General features: G+C 42.1%; 1 protein-coding gene across 2 annotated transcripts in view; it reads left to right on the forward strand.

The window, feature by feature from the left end:
• Nucleotides 1-16,123, forward strand: part of LOC110499151 (inhibitor of nuclear factor kappa-B kinase subunit alpha) — a 35,950-nt gene that overhangs the window by 9,101 nt on the left and 10,726 nt on the right. Inside the window, exons 3-18 of one of the 2 annotated variants that reach the window (XM_021576096.3) lie at nucleotides 492-586; nucleotides 1,693-1,810; nucleotides 2,047-2,116; nucleotides 2,198-2,286; nucleotides 2,451-2,540; nucleotides 2,676-2,800; nucleotides 2,913-3,020; nucleotides 7,090-7,225; nucleotides 7,488-7,682; nucleotides 7,830-7,932; nucleotides 8,160-8,283; nucleotides 8,514-8,665; nucleotides 8,880-8,941; nucleotides 9,116-9,225; nucleotides 10,698-10,747; nucleotides 10,912-11,017. In XM_021576096.3, the coding sequence (XP_021431771.1) occupies nucleotides 492-586; nucleotides 1,693-1,810; nucleotides 2,047-2,116; nucleotides 2,198-2,286; nucleotides 2,451-2,540; nucleotides 2,676-2,800; nucleotides 2,913-3,020; nucleotides 7,090-7,225; nucleotides 7,488-7,682; nucleotides 7,830-7,932; nucleotides 8,160-8,283; nucleotides 8,514-8,665; nucleotides 8,880-8,941; nucleotides 9,116-9,225; nucleotides 10,698-10,747; nucleotides 10,912-11,017 (1,733 nt within the window). The remainder of the gene's footprint in view (nucleotides 1-491; nucleotides 587-1,692; nucleotides 1,811-2,046; nucleotides 2,117-2,197; nucleotides 2,287-2,450; nucleotides 2,541-2,675; nucleotides 2,801-2,912; nucleotides 3,021-7,089; nucleotides 7,226-7,487; nucleotides 7,683-7,829; nucleotides 7,933-8,159; nucleotides 8,284-8,513; nucleotides 8,666-8,879; nucleotides 8,942-9,115; nucleotides 9,226-10,697; nucleotides 10,748-10,911; nucleotides 11,018-16,123) is intronic. The other variant, XM_090212626.1, reaches the window with a different exon arrangement.

Below are 16,123 nucleotides of genomic sequence, written 5' to 3' on the forward strand. Positions count from 1 at the left end.
ATTATTCAGTTTTTGATTTGTTAAAAAAGTTTGAAATATACAATAAATGTCATTCCACTTCATGATTGTGTCCCACTTGTTGTTGATTCTTCACAAAAAAATACAGTTTTATATCTTTATGTTTGAAGCCTGAAATGTGGCAAAAGGTCGCAAAGTTCATGGGGGCCGAATACTTTCGCAAGGCACTATCTGCTGTGTCAACAGTTTTCATTGTATAGAGAGAGACCAGTGTCTGTCCCTCCGACTCCAAACTGGAACCATCTCTCTCTGGTACCATATCGAACAGAAACATTAACTCATGCTCTGGAATGCTCTTTAGGTTTTATCACCCAAAAGACATTGTAAATCTCCTCTGTGTTACCTCCCAGAGGCCCATCCTCAGTAGAACACACACACACAATAGTTAACTAAATACTATATTCTGTTGCTTAAAACACCCATTTGATGCAATAAAAGTATTACAACATAATCTTGCTATTTTTCCACCATAGGACACATCAGAAAAAATTGCAGTGAAAATGTGTCGCCTGGAGTTGACAGCAAGAAACAAAGACAGATGGAGCAGAGAGATCCAGATCATGAAAAAGTTTGTCTATGTCGTATTATCCTGTGTACATCATTGAATGCCATACACGTTTGAACTGGGTGACATATACTTTTTCAATGAGTGAAATATCGGCATTTGCTTCTTGTATAGTGCATTCGGAAAGTATTCAGACCCCTTGACTTTTTCCACATTTTGTTACGTTACAGCCTTATTCTCAAATATTCTGCACAGATAATTTCAGGTCTCTCCAAAGATGTTCGATCAGACCTTCATCAGACCTTGTTTCTCATGGTTTGCACTGTATTTATCAAGTACAAAGTCTTTAGGTGCCTTTTGGAAAACTCCAAGCTCGATGTCATGTGCCTTTTACTGAGAAGTGGCTTCCGTCTGTCCACTCTACCATAAAGGCCTGTTTGGTGGAGTGCTGCAGAGATGGTTGTCCTTCTGGAAGGTTCTCCCATCGCCACAGAGGCACTCCTGAGCTCTGTCAGAGAGACCATCGAGTTATTGGTCAGACCATCGGGTTATTAGTCATCTCCCTGACCAAGGCCCTTCTCCCCCGATTTCTCAGTTTGGCAAGGCGGCCAGCTCTAGGAAGAGTCTTGGTGGTTCCAAACTTCTTCCATTTAAGAAGGATGGAGACCACTGTGTTCTTGGGGACATTCAAAGCTGCAGACATTTTTTGCTACCCTTCCCCGGGTCTGTGCTTTGACCCAATCCTGTCTCGCAGCTCTACAGTCAATTCCTTCCACCTCATGGCATCATGGTTTTTGCTCTGACATGCACTGTCAACTGTGGGACCTTATATAGACAGGTGTGTGCCTTCCCAAATAATTTCCAATCAATTGAATTTACCAAAGGTGGACTCCAAGTTGTAGAAACATCTCAAGGATGATCAATGGAAACAGGATGCACCTGAGCTCCATTTTGAGTCTCATAGCAAAGGGTCTGAATACTTATGTTAATACATGTTTAATACATGTTTGCTTTGTTGTTATGGGTTATTGTGTGTAGATGAGGCATTTTTATTGAATCCATTTTACAGTAAGGCTGTAATGTAACAAAATGAGGAAAAGGTTAAGTGGTCTGAATATTTTCCAGATGCACTGTATTTATCAAGTACAATGTTTTTCTTGCCTATTCAGGTTGAGTAATCTCAATGTAGTGACAGCCAGAGACGTGCCAGAGGAGATGAAGCACATTGCCTTAAACGATCTTCCACTGCTGGCCATGGAGTACTGTTCCAAGGGAGATCTCAGAAAGGTGTGGCAGCTGAAGATGAATACTTTATTGTCCATTCCCCTTATAGTCCACACACTTTTTCTTTTATTTGCTATAAACCCCCTTGACATATACAGACTCCCGAGTGGCGTCAGCCATGTTGCAGTGCCCCTGGATCAGTGAGGGGTTATATGCCTTGCATACGGGCACAGTGACACAAATGGTTCTGTCATGAGCAGGCATTTGTCCAACAATGTGTTTATGGTTGAATTTGACAGATGCTGAGCAAGCCTGAAAATTGCTGTGGACTGAAAGAAAGTGAAGTACTTTCCCTGCTCAATGACGTTGGTATGTACTGTACCCCACTGTTGTATTGTGTATAATTGTGGGTCTGCATAGAACTGATTTCTGAATGGTCTTTATATGCAGGTTCAGGCATCCAGTATTTGCATGAAAACAAGATCATACACAGAGACCTTAAACCAGAAAACATAGTACTCCAGGAAGTCAATGGAAAGGTAACCTAATATTTATGGACTAGCACACTGTTATCATGTTTTTTTTATATAACGGTTTACATTTTTGTGTTATTGATGTTCTCTGGTGTGACTTTGTCTGTTTATTTTTAAAGACTACTGTTAATCTTGCAATGTTAATATGTCACAATGTTTTCCTTGTTCAGTTGGTTCACAAAATTATAGACTTGGGCTATGCCAAAGACTTGGACCAGGGGAGTCTGTGCACTTCATTTGTGGGAACACTGCAATACCTGGTGAGCATATTATCCCTCCTGCAAGCACTCCTAGATTCCTGTTGACTTAACGTTGCGACATTGTCTCTGTCTGTTAGTCACGATTGATTAAAACCGGACTTACTAATTGATACTTGCATATCTTTTCCCCCCCAGGCCCCTGAATTATTTGAGAATAAGCCTTACACTGTCACAGTGGACTACTGGAGTTTTGGCACAATGATATTTGAATGCAGTTGTGGGTTCCGGCCTTTTCTGCACAATCTTCAGCCTGTCCAGTGGTAGTTGTCCCTGCACATTTAACAGTTTTCAAGTGTTAGTTTCAATTCTGAGTGATCCTCCAAGGGAGACCAGGTAACCACCTTGAATGCCATTTGATATGTTATTCCTCAGGGCCAGCAAAGTGCGGAACAAAGGTCCCAAAGACATCATGGCTGTGGAGGAATTGAATGGGGAAGTCAGATTCTCCACACATTTACCATACCCCAACAATCTGAGCAGGTCAGACACCATCACATATTCTATTCTAGTGTCATTATTACAGTGCCTTCAGGAAGTATTCATACCCCTTGACTTATTCTACATGTTGTTACAGCCTGATTTCAAAATGGATCAAATATATTTTTCTCTCTCGCCCATCTACACACAATACCCCATAGTGACAGTGGAAACATGTTTTTGGAAATGTATTGTATGTGAAATGCAGAAATCAAATTTTAATGAGCCTTTTCTATGACACTCCAAATTGAGCTCAGTTCCATCCAATTTCCTTTGATCATCCTTGATGTCACTACAACTTGATTGGAGTCTACCTTTGGCAATTGTTTAGACATGTTTTTTAGAAAGAAACACATCTGTCAATGAGGTCCCATAGTTGACAGTGCATGTCAGAGCAGAAACTCTCATTAAGTCCAAGGAACTGTCCGTAGATCTCCGAGAGAGAATTGTGAGGAGGCATATCTGGGGAAGGGTATAAAACAATTTCTAGTCTTGAAAGTTTCCAAGAGCACATTGGTCTCCATCATTGGGAAACTGAAAAAATATTGAACTACCCAGACGCTGCCTAGAGCTGGCCGTCCAACCAAACTGAGGAACTGTGCAAGAAGGACCTTGGTCAGGGAGGTGACCCAAGAACACAATGACCACTCTGACAGAAATACAGAGTTCCTTGATTGAGATGGGAGAACCAGCCAGAAGGACAACCGTTTCTACAGCACTTCACCAATCTGGGCCTTATGGGAGAGTGGCCAGACAGAAGCTACTCCTGAGAAAAAAACACATGACGGCACGCTTGGGAGTTTGCAAAAAGGCATGTGAAAAACTCTGAGAACATAATGCAAAAGATTCTGTGGTCTGACGAGAACCTCTTTGGCCTGAATTCAAAACTATATGTCTGGAGAAAACCAGGCACAGCTCATCACCCGTCTAACACCATCCTTACAGTGAAACGTGGTGGCAGCATCATGCTATGGGGATGATTTTCAGCGGCAGGGACTGTGAGACTGGTAAGGATAAAGGGAACAATGATTGGAGCCAAATGCAGGCAAATCCTTGATGAGAACCTGTTTCAGAGTGGAAACTACCTTCGACCGGGGCAAAGATTCACATTCCAACAGGACGATGACTTCAAGCAAACAGCCAAAGCAACACTTGAATGGCTTCAGAACAAGAATGTGAAAGCCCTTGAGTGGCCCAGACTTGAATTCCATTGAAAATCTGTGGAAGCTCCCAATCTAATTTAACAGGGCTTGAGAAAATCTACAAGGAAGAATGGGAGAAAATCCCCAAATCCAGATATGCAAAACTGATACAAACATACCCAAGATGACTCAAAGCTGTAATCGGTTCTACAAAGTATTGACTTGGGTGTGAATACTTATGTAAATTAGATATCTGTATTTAATCTTCAATAAATTTGCAACAATTTCTAAAAACATGTTTTCACTTTGTCATTATGGGGTATTGTGTGTAGATGTGTAATAAAAAATATATCTAATTTAAATTCAGGCTGTAACACAAGTGTGGAATAAGTCAAGGGATATGAATACTTTCTGAAGGCACTGTAACCACCGGTCTTATTCTGTCTGTGTATAGCAGGGGTGCCCAGCTCTGGACATCGAGGGATGTGTATGCTGGTTTTCATCAAATCAAAATCAAATGTATTTATATAGCCCTTCTTACATCAGCTGATTTATCAAAGTGCTGTACAGAAACCATGCCTAAACCCCAAACAGCAAGCAATACAGGTGTAGAAGCACGGTGGCTAGGAAAAACTCCCTAGAAAGGCCAAAACCTAGGAAGAAACCTAGAGAGGAACCAGGCTATGAGGGGTGGGCCAGTGCTCTTCTGGCTGTGCCGGGTGAAGATTATAACAGAACATGGCCAAGGTGTTCAAATGTTCATAGATGACCAGCAGGGTCAAATAGTAATCACAGTGAACAGGTCAGGGTTCCAGGCAGAACAGTTGAAACTGCAGCAGCAGCACAGCCAGGTGGACTGGGGACAACAAGGAGTCATCATGCCAAGTAGTCCTGAGGCATGGTCCTAGGGCTCAGGTCCTCCGAGAGAGAGAATTAGAGAGAGCATACTTAAATTCACACAGGACACCGGATAAGACAGGAGAAATACTCCAGATATAACAGACTGACCCTAGCCCCCCGACACAGGAGGGGTCAGGAGACACTGTGGCCCCATCCGATGATACCCCCGGACAGGGGCCAAACAGGCAGGATATAACACCACCCACTTTGCCAAAGCACAGCCCCCACACCGCTAGAGGGATATCTTCAACCACAAATTTACCATCCTTAGACAAGGCCGAGTATAGCCCACAAAGATCTCCGCCACGGCACAACCCAAGGGGGGGGCGCCAACCCAAACAGGAAGACCAACATCAGTGATTCAGCCCACTCAAGTGACGCACCCCTCCTAGGGACGGCATGGAAGAGCACCAGTAGGCCAGTGACTCAGCCCCTGTAATAGGGTTAGAGGCAGAGAATCCCAGTGGAGAGAGGGGAACCGGCCAGGCAGAGACAGGAAGGGCCGTTCGTTGCTCCGTTCACCTTCACACTCCTGGGCCAGACTACATTCAATCATAGGACATACTGAAGAGATGAGTCTTCAGTAAAGACTTAAAGGTTGAGACCGAGTCTGCGTCTCTCACATGGGTGGTTAGACCATTCCATAAAATTGGAGCTCTATAGGAGAAAGCCCTGCCTCTAGCTGTTTGCTTAGAAATTCTAGGGACAATTAGGAGGCCTGCATCTTGTGACCGTAGTGTAGGTATGTACGGCAGGACCAAATCGGAAAGATGGGTAGGAGCAAGCCCATGTAATGCTTTGTAGGTTAGCAGTAAAACCTTGAAATCAGCCCTTGCCTTAACAGGAAGCCAGTGTAGGGATGCTAGCACTGGAGTAATATGATACATTTTTGGGGTTCTAGTCAGGATTCTAGCAGCCGTATTTAGCACTAACTGAAGTTTATTTAGTGCTTTATCCGGGTAGCCGGAAAGTAGAGCATTGCAGTAGTCTAACCTAGAAGTAACAAAAGCATGGGCAAATTGTTCTGCATAATTTTTGGACAGAAATTGTCAGATTTTTTGCAATGTTACATAAATGGAAAAAAGCTGTCCTTGAAGCAGTCTTGATATGTTCGTGAAAAGAGAGATCAGGGTCCAGAGTAACGCCGACCTTCACAGTTTTATTTGAGACGACTGTACAACCATCAAGATTAATTGTCAGATTTAACAGAAGATCTCTTTGTTTCTTGGGACCTAGAACAATCATCTCTGTTTTGTCCGAGTTTAAAAATAGAAAGTTTGCAGCCATCCACTTCCTTATGTCTGAAACACAGGCTTCCAGCGAGGGCACTTTTGGGGCTTTACCATGTTTCATTGAAATGTACAGCTGTGTGTCATCCGCATAGCAGTGAAAGTTAACATTATGTTTTCGAATGACTTCCCCAAGAGGTAAAATATATAGTGAAAACAATAGTGGTCCTAAAACGGAACCTTGAGGAACACCGAAATTTACAGTTGATGTGTCAGAGGACAAACCATTCACAGAGACAAACTGATATCTTTCTGACAGATAAGATCTAAACCAGGCCAGAACTTGTCTGTGTAGACCAATTTGGGTTTCCAATCTCTCCAAAAGAATATAGTGATCGATGGTATCAAAAGCAGCGCTAAGGTCTAGGAGCACGAGGACAGAGATGCAGAGCCTTGGTCTGATGCCATTAAAGGTCATCATCCTTATCTTTTAGCCACAGACTAATTTTCAACCTGGGAAACCAGGGTCCTGTTCATTAGGGTGCCAAGTAACAGAACATTGAGATAAAAAAAATAAAAACTCTTATTGTGGAGAACAAATATGGTTGTCTGTCAAAAGTAGAACAGGGAATCATGTCAGCTCAATTTATGACCACATTCTGAAAGTTTCACCTCATTGAGCAGCATTAATCGAAAACCAAGATGATAACTTGAGGGAAACGACCATGACCTGTATAGATTGAATTTGTTTCCCCTCCACCGGGGGGGTGGGGGGTGTTCATTTGCATTGCACTCATTTAGGACACTCCTGGAGCCCATGGAGATGCTGCTGCAGCTGATGCTGAAATGGGACCCTGTCCAGAGAGGAGGCAAGACTAACGCTGACAGCAAGAAACCCCTGTGCTTTGAAGTGCTGGAACAGATATTATGCATGAGGGTTAGTTCTGTAACGTATCATGCCCTATCTCTTGAGCTAACAATAGTCTTTCAAGTGTCTCTTAAGGCCGGGCTCTTATTTGATTTTCTCATGGACAATATTCAATTGACGCTTATATTTCCCATAGTGTGTTAATGTACACATAATATAGTTTTTAAACAAATGTTAAGTTTGCCTGCTCGTGCTTGTTATTTTGGATTGACTCTAGCTGCTAGCCAATCAGCTTCCTTTATTTTACCCATATCATTTATCCCATTGGCAGGTTGTCCACATCCTGAACATGACCACGGCCCAGGTCCACTCATTCCAGCTGGCCCCAGATGAGAGCCTCCATAGCCTGCAGCGCCGCATCGAGACTGAGACCAAGATCGAGTTGGTCAACCAGGAGCTGCTGCAGGAGACGGGGGTGTCGCTGGACCCCAGGAAGCCCGCAGCCCAGTGTGTCCTCGAGGGGGTGGTAAAGACTTTGGTTCCACTTCTAATGTTGTATTTTGTTAGAATATAGTTTTGATACAGCACATTGGAAATCTTAATCACCTGTTTAGCATTAACATATTTAGCAATTGACCACCATGTAAAGTGGTTGTCTTTGTGTGTTGTGCAGCGAGGCTGGGACAGTTACATAATCTATTTGTTTGACAAGAGTCTCACCAAGTACTCTGGTCCCTTCAGTGCTAGACAGCTGCCTGATAAAGTCAACACTATTGGTGAGTACTGCCTTCTCTGCCTGCTGATAAATATTGAGAGATCTAAAGGCGATCGGATGGAAATACAAGCTCATGCAATTAAATAGAGGTAGTGTTTTTTATTCTTAGACAACAAAAACAGAATTGAGCATTCAGTTAAACTTGTGCTCCTTCCATGGTTTGGTTCAAAGATGTCTTCAGTCATATGTACCAAGCCTTATGTAGGAGCTTGTTGTCCTTTTTCCTAGTGCGGGAGGCTAAGTCCCAGCTGCCCCTGGTGGTGCTGAAGAAGGTGTGGGGCGAGGCGGTGAGCTACATCTGTGGATTGAAGGACGACTACAGTAGACTGTTCCAGGGCCAGAGAGCTGCCATGTGAGTAAGCCTGCTTTACTAGACACCAAAAGAGTGAAGTTAAAGGAAGCAAGATTCTTTCTTTTGAATTTGGTAATGTCTCAAACTGGAATAGCTGAAAGAAGTTTCCAGACTTTCTTTGGAAGAATCAGCTCTTTGCTTTTTCATAAGGCATGTGTGATCTTGTTATTTTGATGTATGTTTTAGTTTTTTTAACAGACAAAGTTATTATATTCTGTGTGTTTGTCCAGGCTGAGCCTCCTGCGCTACAACACCAACCTGACCCGGTGCAAGAACGGCATGTTTGCCTTCTCCCAGCAGCTGAAGGCCAAGCTGGACTTCTTCAAGAGCAGTATCCAGTACGACCTGGAGAAGTACAGCGATCAGATGCACTATGGGATCTGTGAGTATTGGCTGGCTGATGATTGGTAGTACCAGGAATGGTCACCCACATGGCATGCAGCTGAAATGATACCCTATTCCTTATATTGAGCGATGCTTTCAACCAGGGCACAAAGTAGGGAATAGTGCCATTTTAGAAGCAATCATGGTTTTGTAGTATGACAAGATAGTGTTGGTTATTTTCATGAGATTTGTTTTTTCCCCCTCTCCCACAGCCTCTGAGAAGATGCTGAAAGCTTGGCAGGAGAATGAGGAGAAGGCGGCTGCATATGCACAGGTACCGGTTGGGATGGATTTTTGGTATTGAAGGCATCTTAGTTGAGCTGCTGTCTGAATGGCTTGAGGTACAAGTTAACCACAGATCTAGGATCAGATTACCCCACCAATCCTAATCATCCCTAGCTACACCTGCTGTCTGAGCCCGATGTGTAATGTATGTTTTGTCCACTAGGTGGCCGAGGTGAGCCACCTGGACGAGGAAATCATGTCGTTACACTCAGAGATCGTGGAGCTGCAGAGGAGTCCCTATGCTCGTCGCCAAGGAGACATCATGGAGCAGCTGTGAGTGTTCTACTCTAGGCAGGAATGACAGGCTGTCTGCCTCTACTGAATTAAATGCATGAAGGGTCTAGGACAGTGGTCACCAACCTTTTCTGAGTCAAGATCACTTTCGTAGTCAAAAAGCAAGCTGATGTCTACTGCTCAGATTAAAAAATATATATATTTTTACATTAAACTGACAAACAGTTTTGTAGGAATGAGGTTTGGGCAGTTGGCCTAATACCTTATCACAGCATATGATTGATCATATATTTCAAAACTTGAGCTTTGATAACAAAATAGATCAGTTGGTTTAGCACTTGTGAGGCACTGTGGAGCATGAAATGAAATAATTCCCTTTTTTATTTTACTGGACTGATGGTACCTGCATCTGATGGTCAACGAGGTCAAATCACAACGTCAGTGATCTTCAGGTGGAGAAGTCGGAGCTCTAGAAAGATGCCAGGGTTTCCGACTTGGAATTCAGAGTTGGATGACTGTTCAAAACTATTTTTCCCAACTGCCTCTCACAGTCCCAGCTCTCCTTTTCCTTTCCTCTGGTGAGACTGACCAGAGAGAGGGGACACCCGTCTTCCACCTGGTGGCGAAACTCGAGTCGCACCGCATCTGCCTCATGCACAAATTAATGTTGTTCCTATGACCAGAGAAAGTTATTAAAATCGACACGACAAACTTCTAATAATAATAAAACGCAGGGCTATCGATACTTGGCTACTCATTCATTGCAGCTGCAACCCGAACGGAAGTACGGAGAAACGCGTTTTGCGATAGCGTTGAATTAAAACAGTGACAGTGCTGAATATAAACTTAAACATGAACTCACTCATAAAAACAGCAGCTCTTTGCTGTATTCATTGACAGTCTCTCTGTGGTCATGGTTTTAAAAGTTATTAAATCTTACTTGGCTAGTAGCCTATTAAACTTGGCTGTGGCCAGGGTCATGGAAGCTCTGTAGCCATGGTGATTTGACCTATCCGATTGGTCAGCGCACTAGATGCACTCGATTTAGTCACAGATTTGCCCTTTCCTGCCGGGTAGGCGGAGTTTGTCTCATGGGAACACTTTGCTTACCTGGTGCGCAGAACTTGAATCAAGTGAATATACTGGCAAAAGGTGAACAATATTTTTTTAAAGTAGCGCAAGCCTTTATCGTTCGTTGGCTTTTTTACAGAAATATTTGGTGATCGACTAGGAATGCCTTGAAGATGGCGATCGACCGGTTGGCAACCACTGGTCTAGGAAGTGCCAGGAAGTTGTGGAAGTAGATGGAGCCTCATTGAAATGTTTGGCTTCTGATTTTGCTAGTAGCTGACCTGATGTTGTTTGTCACTTGCATTGCCTGTCCTATACATCTAGAGTACTCAAATGCACATATTAAGAAGAAAATGTCAACTGCTGTATCATTCTGAAAGCCTCAAACAAGATTTAAATGAATGTTCTAGGAGAATTGATCGTTCATTCCTTGATTTCAGGGAGGACAAGGCGATTGAACTCTACAAACAACTAAAAATGAAATGCCGAAGTAAGCCACTTTTGTCCAATAAATACAGTCACTGCATTGCAGACATTTTCAATTTCAATAAGGCACTGTAGTACTTTTGGATATTGAATAGAATCTGTAATCGTACGACGGTAGTTGTATAAACACTACCACGTTCTGACACCTGTGTGCTGTTCTTCCCTCAGCACCTGACCCTGGTGTGAGCAGTGACAGCTCAGAGATGGTTAAAGCCATTATACAGACTGTCCAGAACCAGGACAAGGTCCTGAGAGACCTCTACACACACCTCAGGTAAGCAGGGTCTGGGACTGTTCAGTGGACTGTCACTTCACCAACTGAACGCTGCAGATAGAAATGACCTTAATAAAGCTGACCTGATTCTATACTCTGTATGTTAGAGAGGCATGCGTCTGTTCTATGCTATATATTTTTACCTCATTCTTAACCTTTCGCAATAATGTGCCTTACTGCTGAGGTTCCCAAACTGGGGTCTGCGGCAGGGGGTCCACGGCCAGATCTCTAAATGTATTTATATTATATGCATTGTTTATTTTCTATGAATATTGCTAACAACGGATTAAACCAATTTTGGCTAAGGGATTTGTAAATTAAGAGGGTGTAATACAATACTATGTAATATTAATCTACAGTATGTTCTTAACCATGGGCAACATGGTCCTGGGAGGCTCACAGGGATATTAGTATCCATAGTACTTCTTGTATTCCCCCCCAAAATGTTGTTTTTGAACATAAATTCACTGTAAGGTAATCTATAGAATCTATAGAATAGGCTACATTTGGTTATTATGATATAGTTTTTTAAAAACATGGCTAATACAATTTAGCAATGCCAGTCATTACTCTTCTTTAGAATTGCATTGTATACATTTGTTTCTAAAGTACAGTGTCATTTTGTGAAGATATGAAAATGGGACGCTGCCTCTGCCTCTAACATTTCAAAATACTAATAGACATGGCTCCAGTAGGCTAGCCAAGACAAATGCTAGGTGTCTTTTTGTTGCTTTCTTTTTGCTGACAGTCAACAGTTGCCTGCATATATTCACTATTTAAGGTTTACTGTTGTAAATCACTTTCCCTAAAATACATAAATAAGCTCTGTGAGTAGATTGATGGGCGCTTCTTTTTGCTCATGTACTGCTCGAAGTTTACTCGTGGGTTATCTGGCTACACTGACTTCTTGCTCCAGCCAATCGCTTCCCCACGCCCGTAGATGTTGGTTTCTTCTTCACAATGAGTCTGGATCTGAGTACCTCCCCAACTCTTAACTGAATGCGAGCACATTCAGGGCTGTCTGATGGGTCCAGAAACTGATGGGTTGAAAACACAGGTGGATTAAAGCAGTGTTTTGAAATTTCGTCATTGGCTTTGATACTCTGATTGGTTGGAGACGATCCAATCGTTGACATCTTTGTTTTGTACCACGCCCCTCGTCACAACAAACAACTTCAATGATGGTACTCTGACTAAAGTTTGTAGCGAACGACAGAGGAGCAGAAGAAGTTGGTGTGAGTCGTCAAATATAATAGAACATGTAAAGTGTTGGTGCCTCGTTTCAGCAGCTGAACTAAAAGATCCCAGAAATACTAAAAAATCGTATTTCTCTCGAATGTTGTGCACAAATTTGTTTACTTCCCTGTTAGTGAGTGTTTCTCTTTTGCCAAGATAATCCATCCACCTGAGAGGTGTGGCATATCAAGAAGCTGATTAAACACCATGATCATTACAGGTGCACCTTGTGCTGGGGACAATAAAAGGCCACTCTAAAATGTGCAGTTTTGTCACACAACAGAATGCCACAGATGTCTCAAGTTTTTTTTGGGGGGGGGTCATTACTGCAGGAATGTCCATCACAGCTGTTGCCAGAGAATTTAATGTTAATTTCTCTGGTGTAAGCTGCCTCCAATGCTGTTTTAGAGAATTTGGCATTACGTCCAACCAGCCTCACAACCGCAGACCACATGTGGCCACGCCAGCCCAGGACCTCCACATCTGGCTTCTTCACCTGCGGGATCATCTGAAACCAGCCACCCGGACAGCTGATGAAACTGTGGGTTTGAACAACTGAAACATTTCTGTACACACTGTCAGAAACAGTCTCAGGGAAGCTCATCTGCGTGCTTGTCATCCTCACAAGGGTCTTAACCTGACTGCAGTTCGGCGTCGTAACCAACTCATTGGGCATATGCTCACCTTCGATGGCCACTGGTACACTGGAGAACTGTGCTTTTCATGGATAAGTCCCGGTTTCAACTTTACCGGGCAGATGGCAGACAGTGTGTATGGCGTCGTGTGGGCGAGCGGTTTGCTGATGTCAACGTTATGAACCCAATGGTGGTGGTGGGATTATGGTATGGGCAGGCAAGCTACGGACAACGAAAACAATTGCATTTCATCGATGGCAATTTGAATGCACAGAGATACCGTAATGAGATCCTGAGGCCCATTGTCGTGTCACTCATCTGCCGCCATCACCTCATCTTTCAGTATGATAATGCACGCCACTGTCACAAGGACCTGTACACAATTCCTGGAAGCTGACAATGTCAGTTCTTCCATGTCCTGCACACACACCAGGCATGTCACCCATTGAGCATGTTTAAGATGCTCTGGATCTACGCATATGAAAGCGCATTCCAGTTCACGCGAATATCCAGCAACTTCGCACAGCCATTGAAGTAGATGTCGCGCTACATTAGGTAAATTGGTTACACCAGATACTGACTGGTTTTCTGATCTGCACCCCTACCTTTTTTAAGATATGTGACCAACCGGTGCAGATCTGTATTCCCAGTCATGTGAAATCCATAGCTTTAGGGCCTAATGAATTTATTTAAATTGAGTGATTTCCTTGTGAACTGTAACTCAGTAAAATCTTAAATTGTTGCATGTTGTGTTTTTATATTTTTGTTCAGTGTACAAATAGCATAACATTTACATGTGTAGTCTTCAAATCAAATTTTATTTGTTACGTGCTTTGTGTAGACTAACAGTGAAATGCTTACTTACGGGCCATTCCCAGCAATGGAGGGAAATAACAAACAAAAAAACACAGGGAATAAATACACAATGAATAACGATAACTTGGCTACATACACAGGGTACTGAGTTGATGTGCAGAGTTACAAGGTAATTAAAGTAGATACAGTATGTACATATAGGTAGGGATAAAGTGACAAGGCAACATGATAGTAGTGGCGGCGGCAGCGTATCTGAGTCAAGAGTTAGTGCAAAATGGATCAATGCAGATAGTTAACCAAATACCTACCTGGACTAACTATTTAGCAGTCGTATGGCTTTGGGTAGAAACTGTTCAAGGTTGGTTCCAGACTTGGTGCTTCGTTACTGCTTGCCATGTGATGGCAGAGAGAACAATATGACTTGGTTGGCTGGAGTCTTTGACAATTTAGAATTTTTTTTTTTTTCAATTTAAAGTTTTATTAAGTTTTCTTGTTTTTCAATCAACCAACAAAACACATTCCACATTCACAGATGTGACAGGCTTTAAAAAATTAAAAAATAATAATACTTTTGAAAAAATAAAAATACAATTAAAATGAATGATAAAGTCAAATAAAAGCATTTATTTTTCTTAATCTATATATTTTCCTTTGGTATACATATACATACATACATACATGTATGTATGTATGTATGTATGTATGTATGTATGTATGTATGTATGTATGTATGTATGTATGTATGTATGTATGTATGTATGTATGTATGTATGTATGTATGTATGTATGTATGTATGTATAAACTAAATAAAAAAAAATTTTTAAAAAAAACATAACACTTGCAGCAGCACTATCAAGGTTCTTATCAGCTATTTCAAGCATTCGCTGAGACGACGGGCCAATAATTCGTTTTTAGGTTTTACAGTACCTTACACAACATGTATCTGCGCATTTCCCTAGTCACCCTGTTCACTCTGTCCAGTTTGAAATATAGTTGAATAGTGGAGACCAGAGTCTATCAAACTTGGGCTGTCTCTTGTGGAGGTCATAAGTGAGCTTTTCAAGAGGAAGAAAGTCAACAATCTGGTCAATCCACATTTTAAATGTAGGAGGGGTATTAGAGGCCCACAATAGAAGAATACATTTCTTAGCAAAGTATGTAATAGTCATAAGCAAATTTTCTCTGTCAGGATCAAGAACAAAGTCCTGCTGGGCATTAAGAAGATAGATACACGGGGTCATATCAAACTGTACATCTAGTATTTTCTGTGCAGCAGTATGTACAGATTGCCAGAATCTGGCAATCTCCCTACAGCTCCAAAATACATGCATATAGGTTCCACTTTCAGAGGTACATCTTTTACAGTTAGGAGACATATCTGTTTTCAGTCTATGGAGTCTCAAAGGAGTATAATAAAATTTGTACAAAAATTTGTAATTAGATTCTTTCATTTTTACACTGGTAGAGGAGCAGTATACCCTGTCGCAAACCTCCGCCCATAACTCATCACTGATAGTCAGACCAAGGTCCTTTTCCCAGATTATTTTCAAAGGAGTAAAGGAGGAGCTTCCTTTCTCAGAAAGGAGTCTATAGATGTGAGATATTTTGCCTTTAATGGATTGTGCTGTGACAAGAAGGGTTTCAACTTCATTCAACTGAGTTCTAAACCTCCTCTTGGAGGTAAATGAGGAAATTACATGTCTAATTTGAAGATATTTAAAAAAAAAATGGGATCTTGGCACATCGAATTCACTGCAGAGCTCTTGAAAGGATTTCAGTGTAGTGGTTTTCTGATGAAATAGGTCTGAAAAGGTCCTGATTCCTAGAGTATGCCAAAGATTAAAGTTGGCATCCCTCAGGGCTTTTGGCAAGTCTGGGTTGCCTACTATAGGCGAGTGAGAACATATTTGGGAGGAAATGCCCAGGTATTTCTTACAGTCCCTCCACGCTAGTAGGGTGCTGTAAATCGCAAAGGTTTTGGCTATGTTGCCCACTTCACTAAAGTTATTAATGAATCTAATTGAACTTAAGGGCAATGAACCACAGGATTGGGCTTCTATCTGAATCCACGTTGACTCTTGTCTGTTTGTGATCCATGTTAGCATGTTGCGGATTTGGGCAGACCAGTAGTACAGTTGAAGGGAGGGAAGGGCAAGACCACCTTTTAGATTCAGGTTTTGATAAAGTGGAAAACTTGATCCTAGGTTTTTTATTGCCCCATATAAATTTGGTGATGCTTTGGTTAGTTGTTTTGAAGAAGGAAACTGGGAGATAGCATGGGAGCATCTGAAATAAGTAGTTTAGTCTAGGGAGGACGTTCATACGGATTACATTAATTCTTCCTACTAAGCTAATTGGGAGGGAGATCCAGGTTTGGAGATCGTTCTTGATTCGATCCAGGAGTGGAAGATAATTTTC

The sequence above is a fragment of the Oncorhynchus mykiss genome, chromosome 20 (genome assembly GCF_057628025.1).
Source record: "Oncorhynchus mykiss isolate SJ-2025 chromosome 20, ASM5762802v1, whole genome shotgun sequence".
In the NCBI taxonomy this organism is placed as follows: Eukaryota; Metazoa; Chordata; class Actinopteri; order Salmoniformes; family Salmonidae; genus Oncorhynchus; species Oncorhynchus mykiss.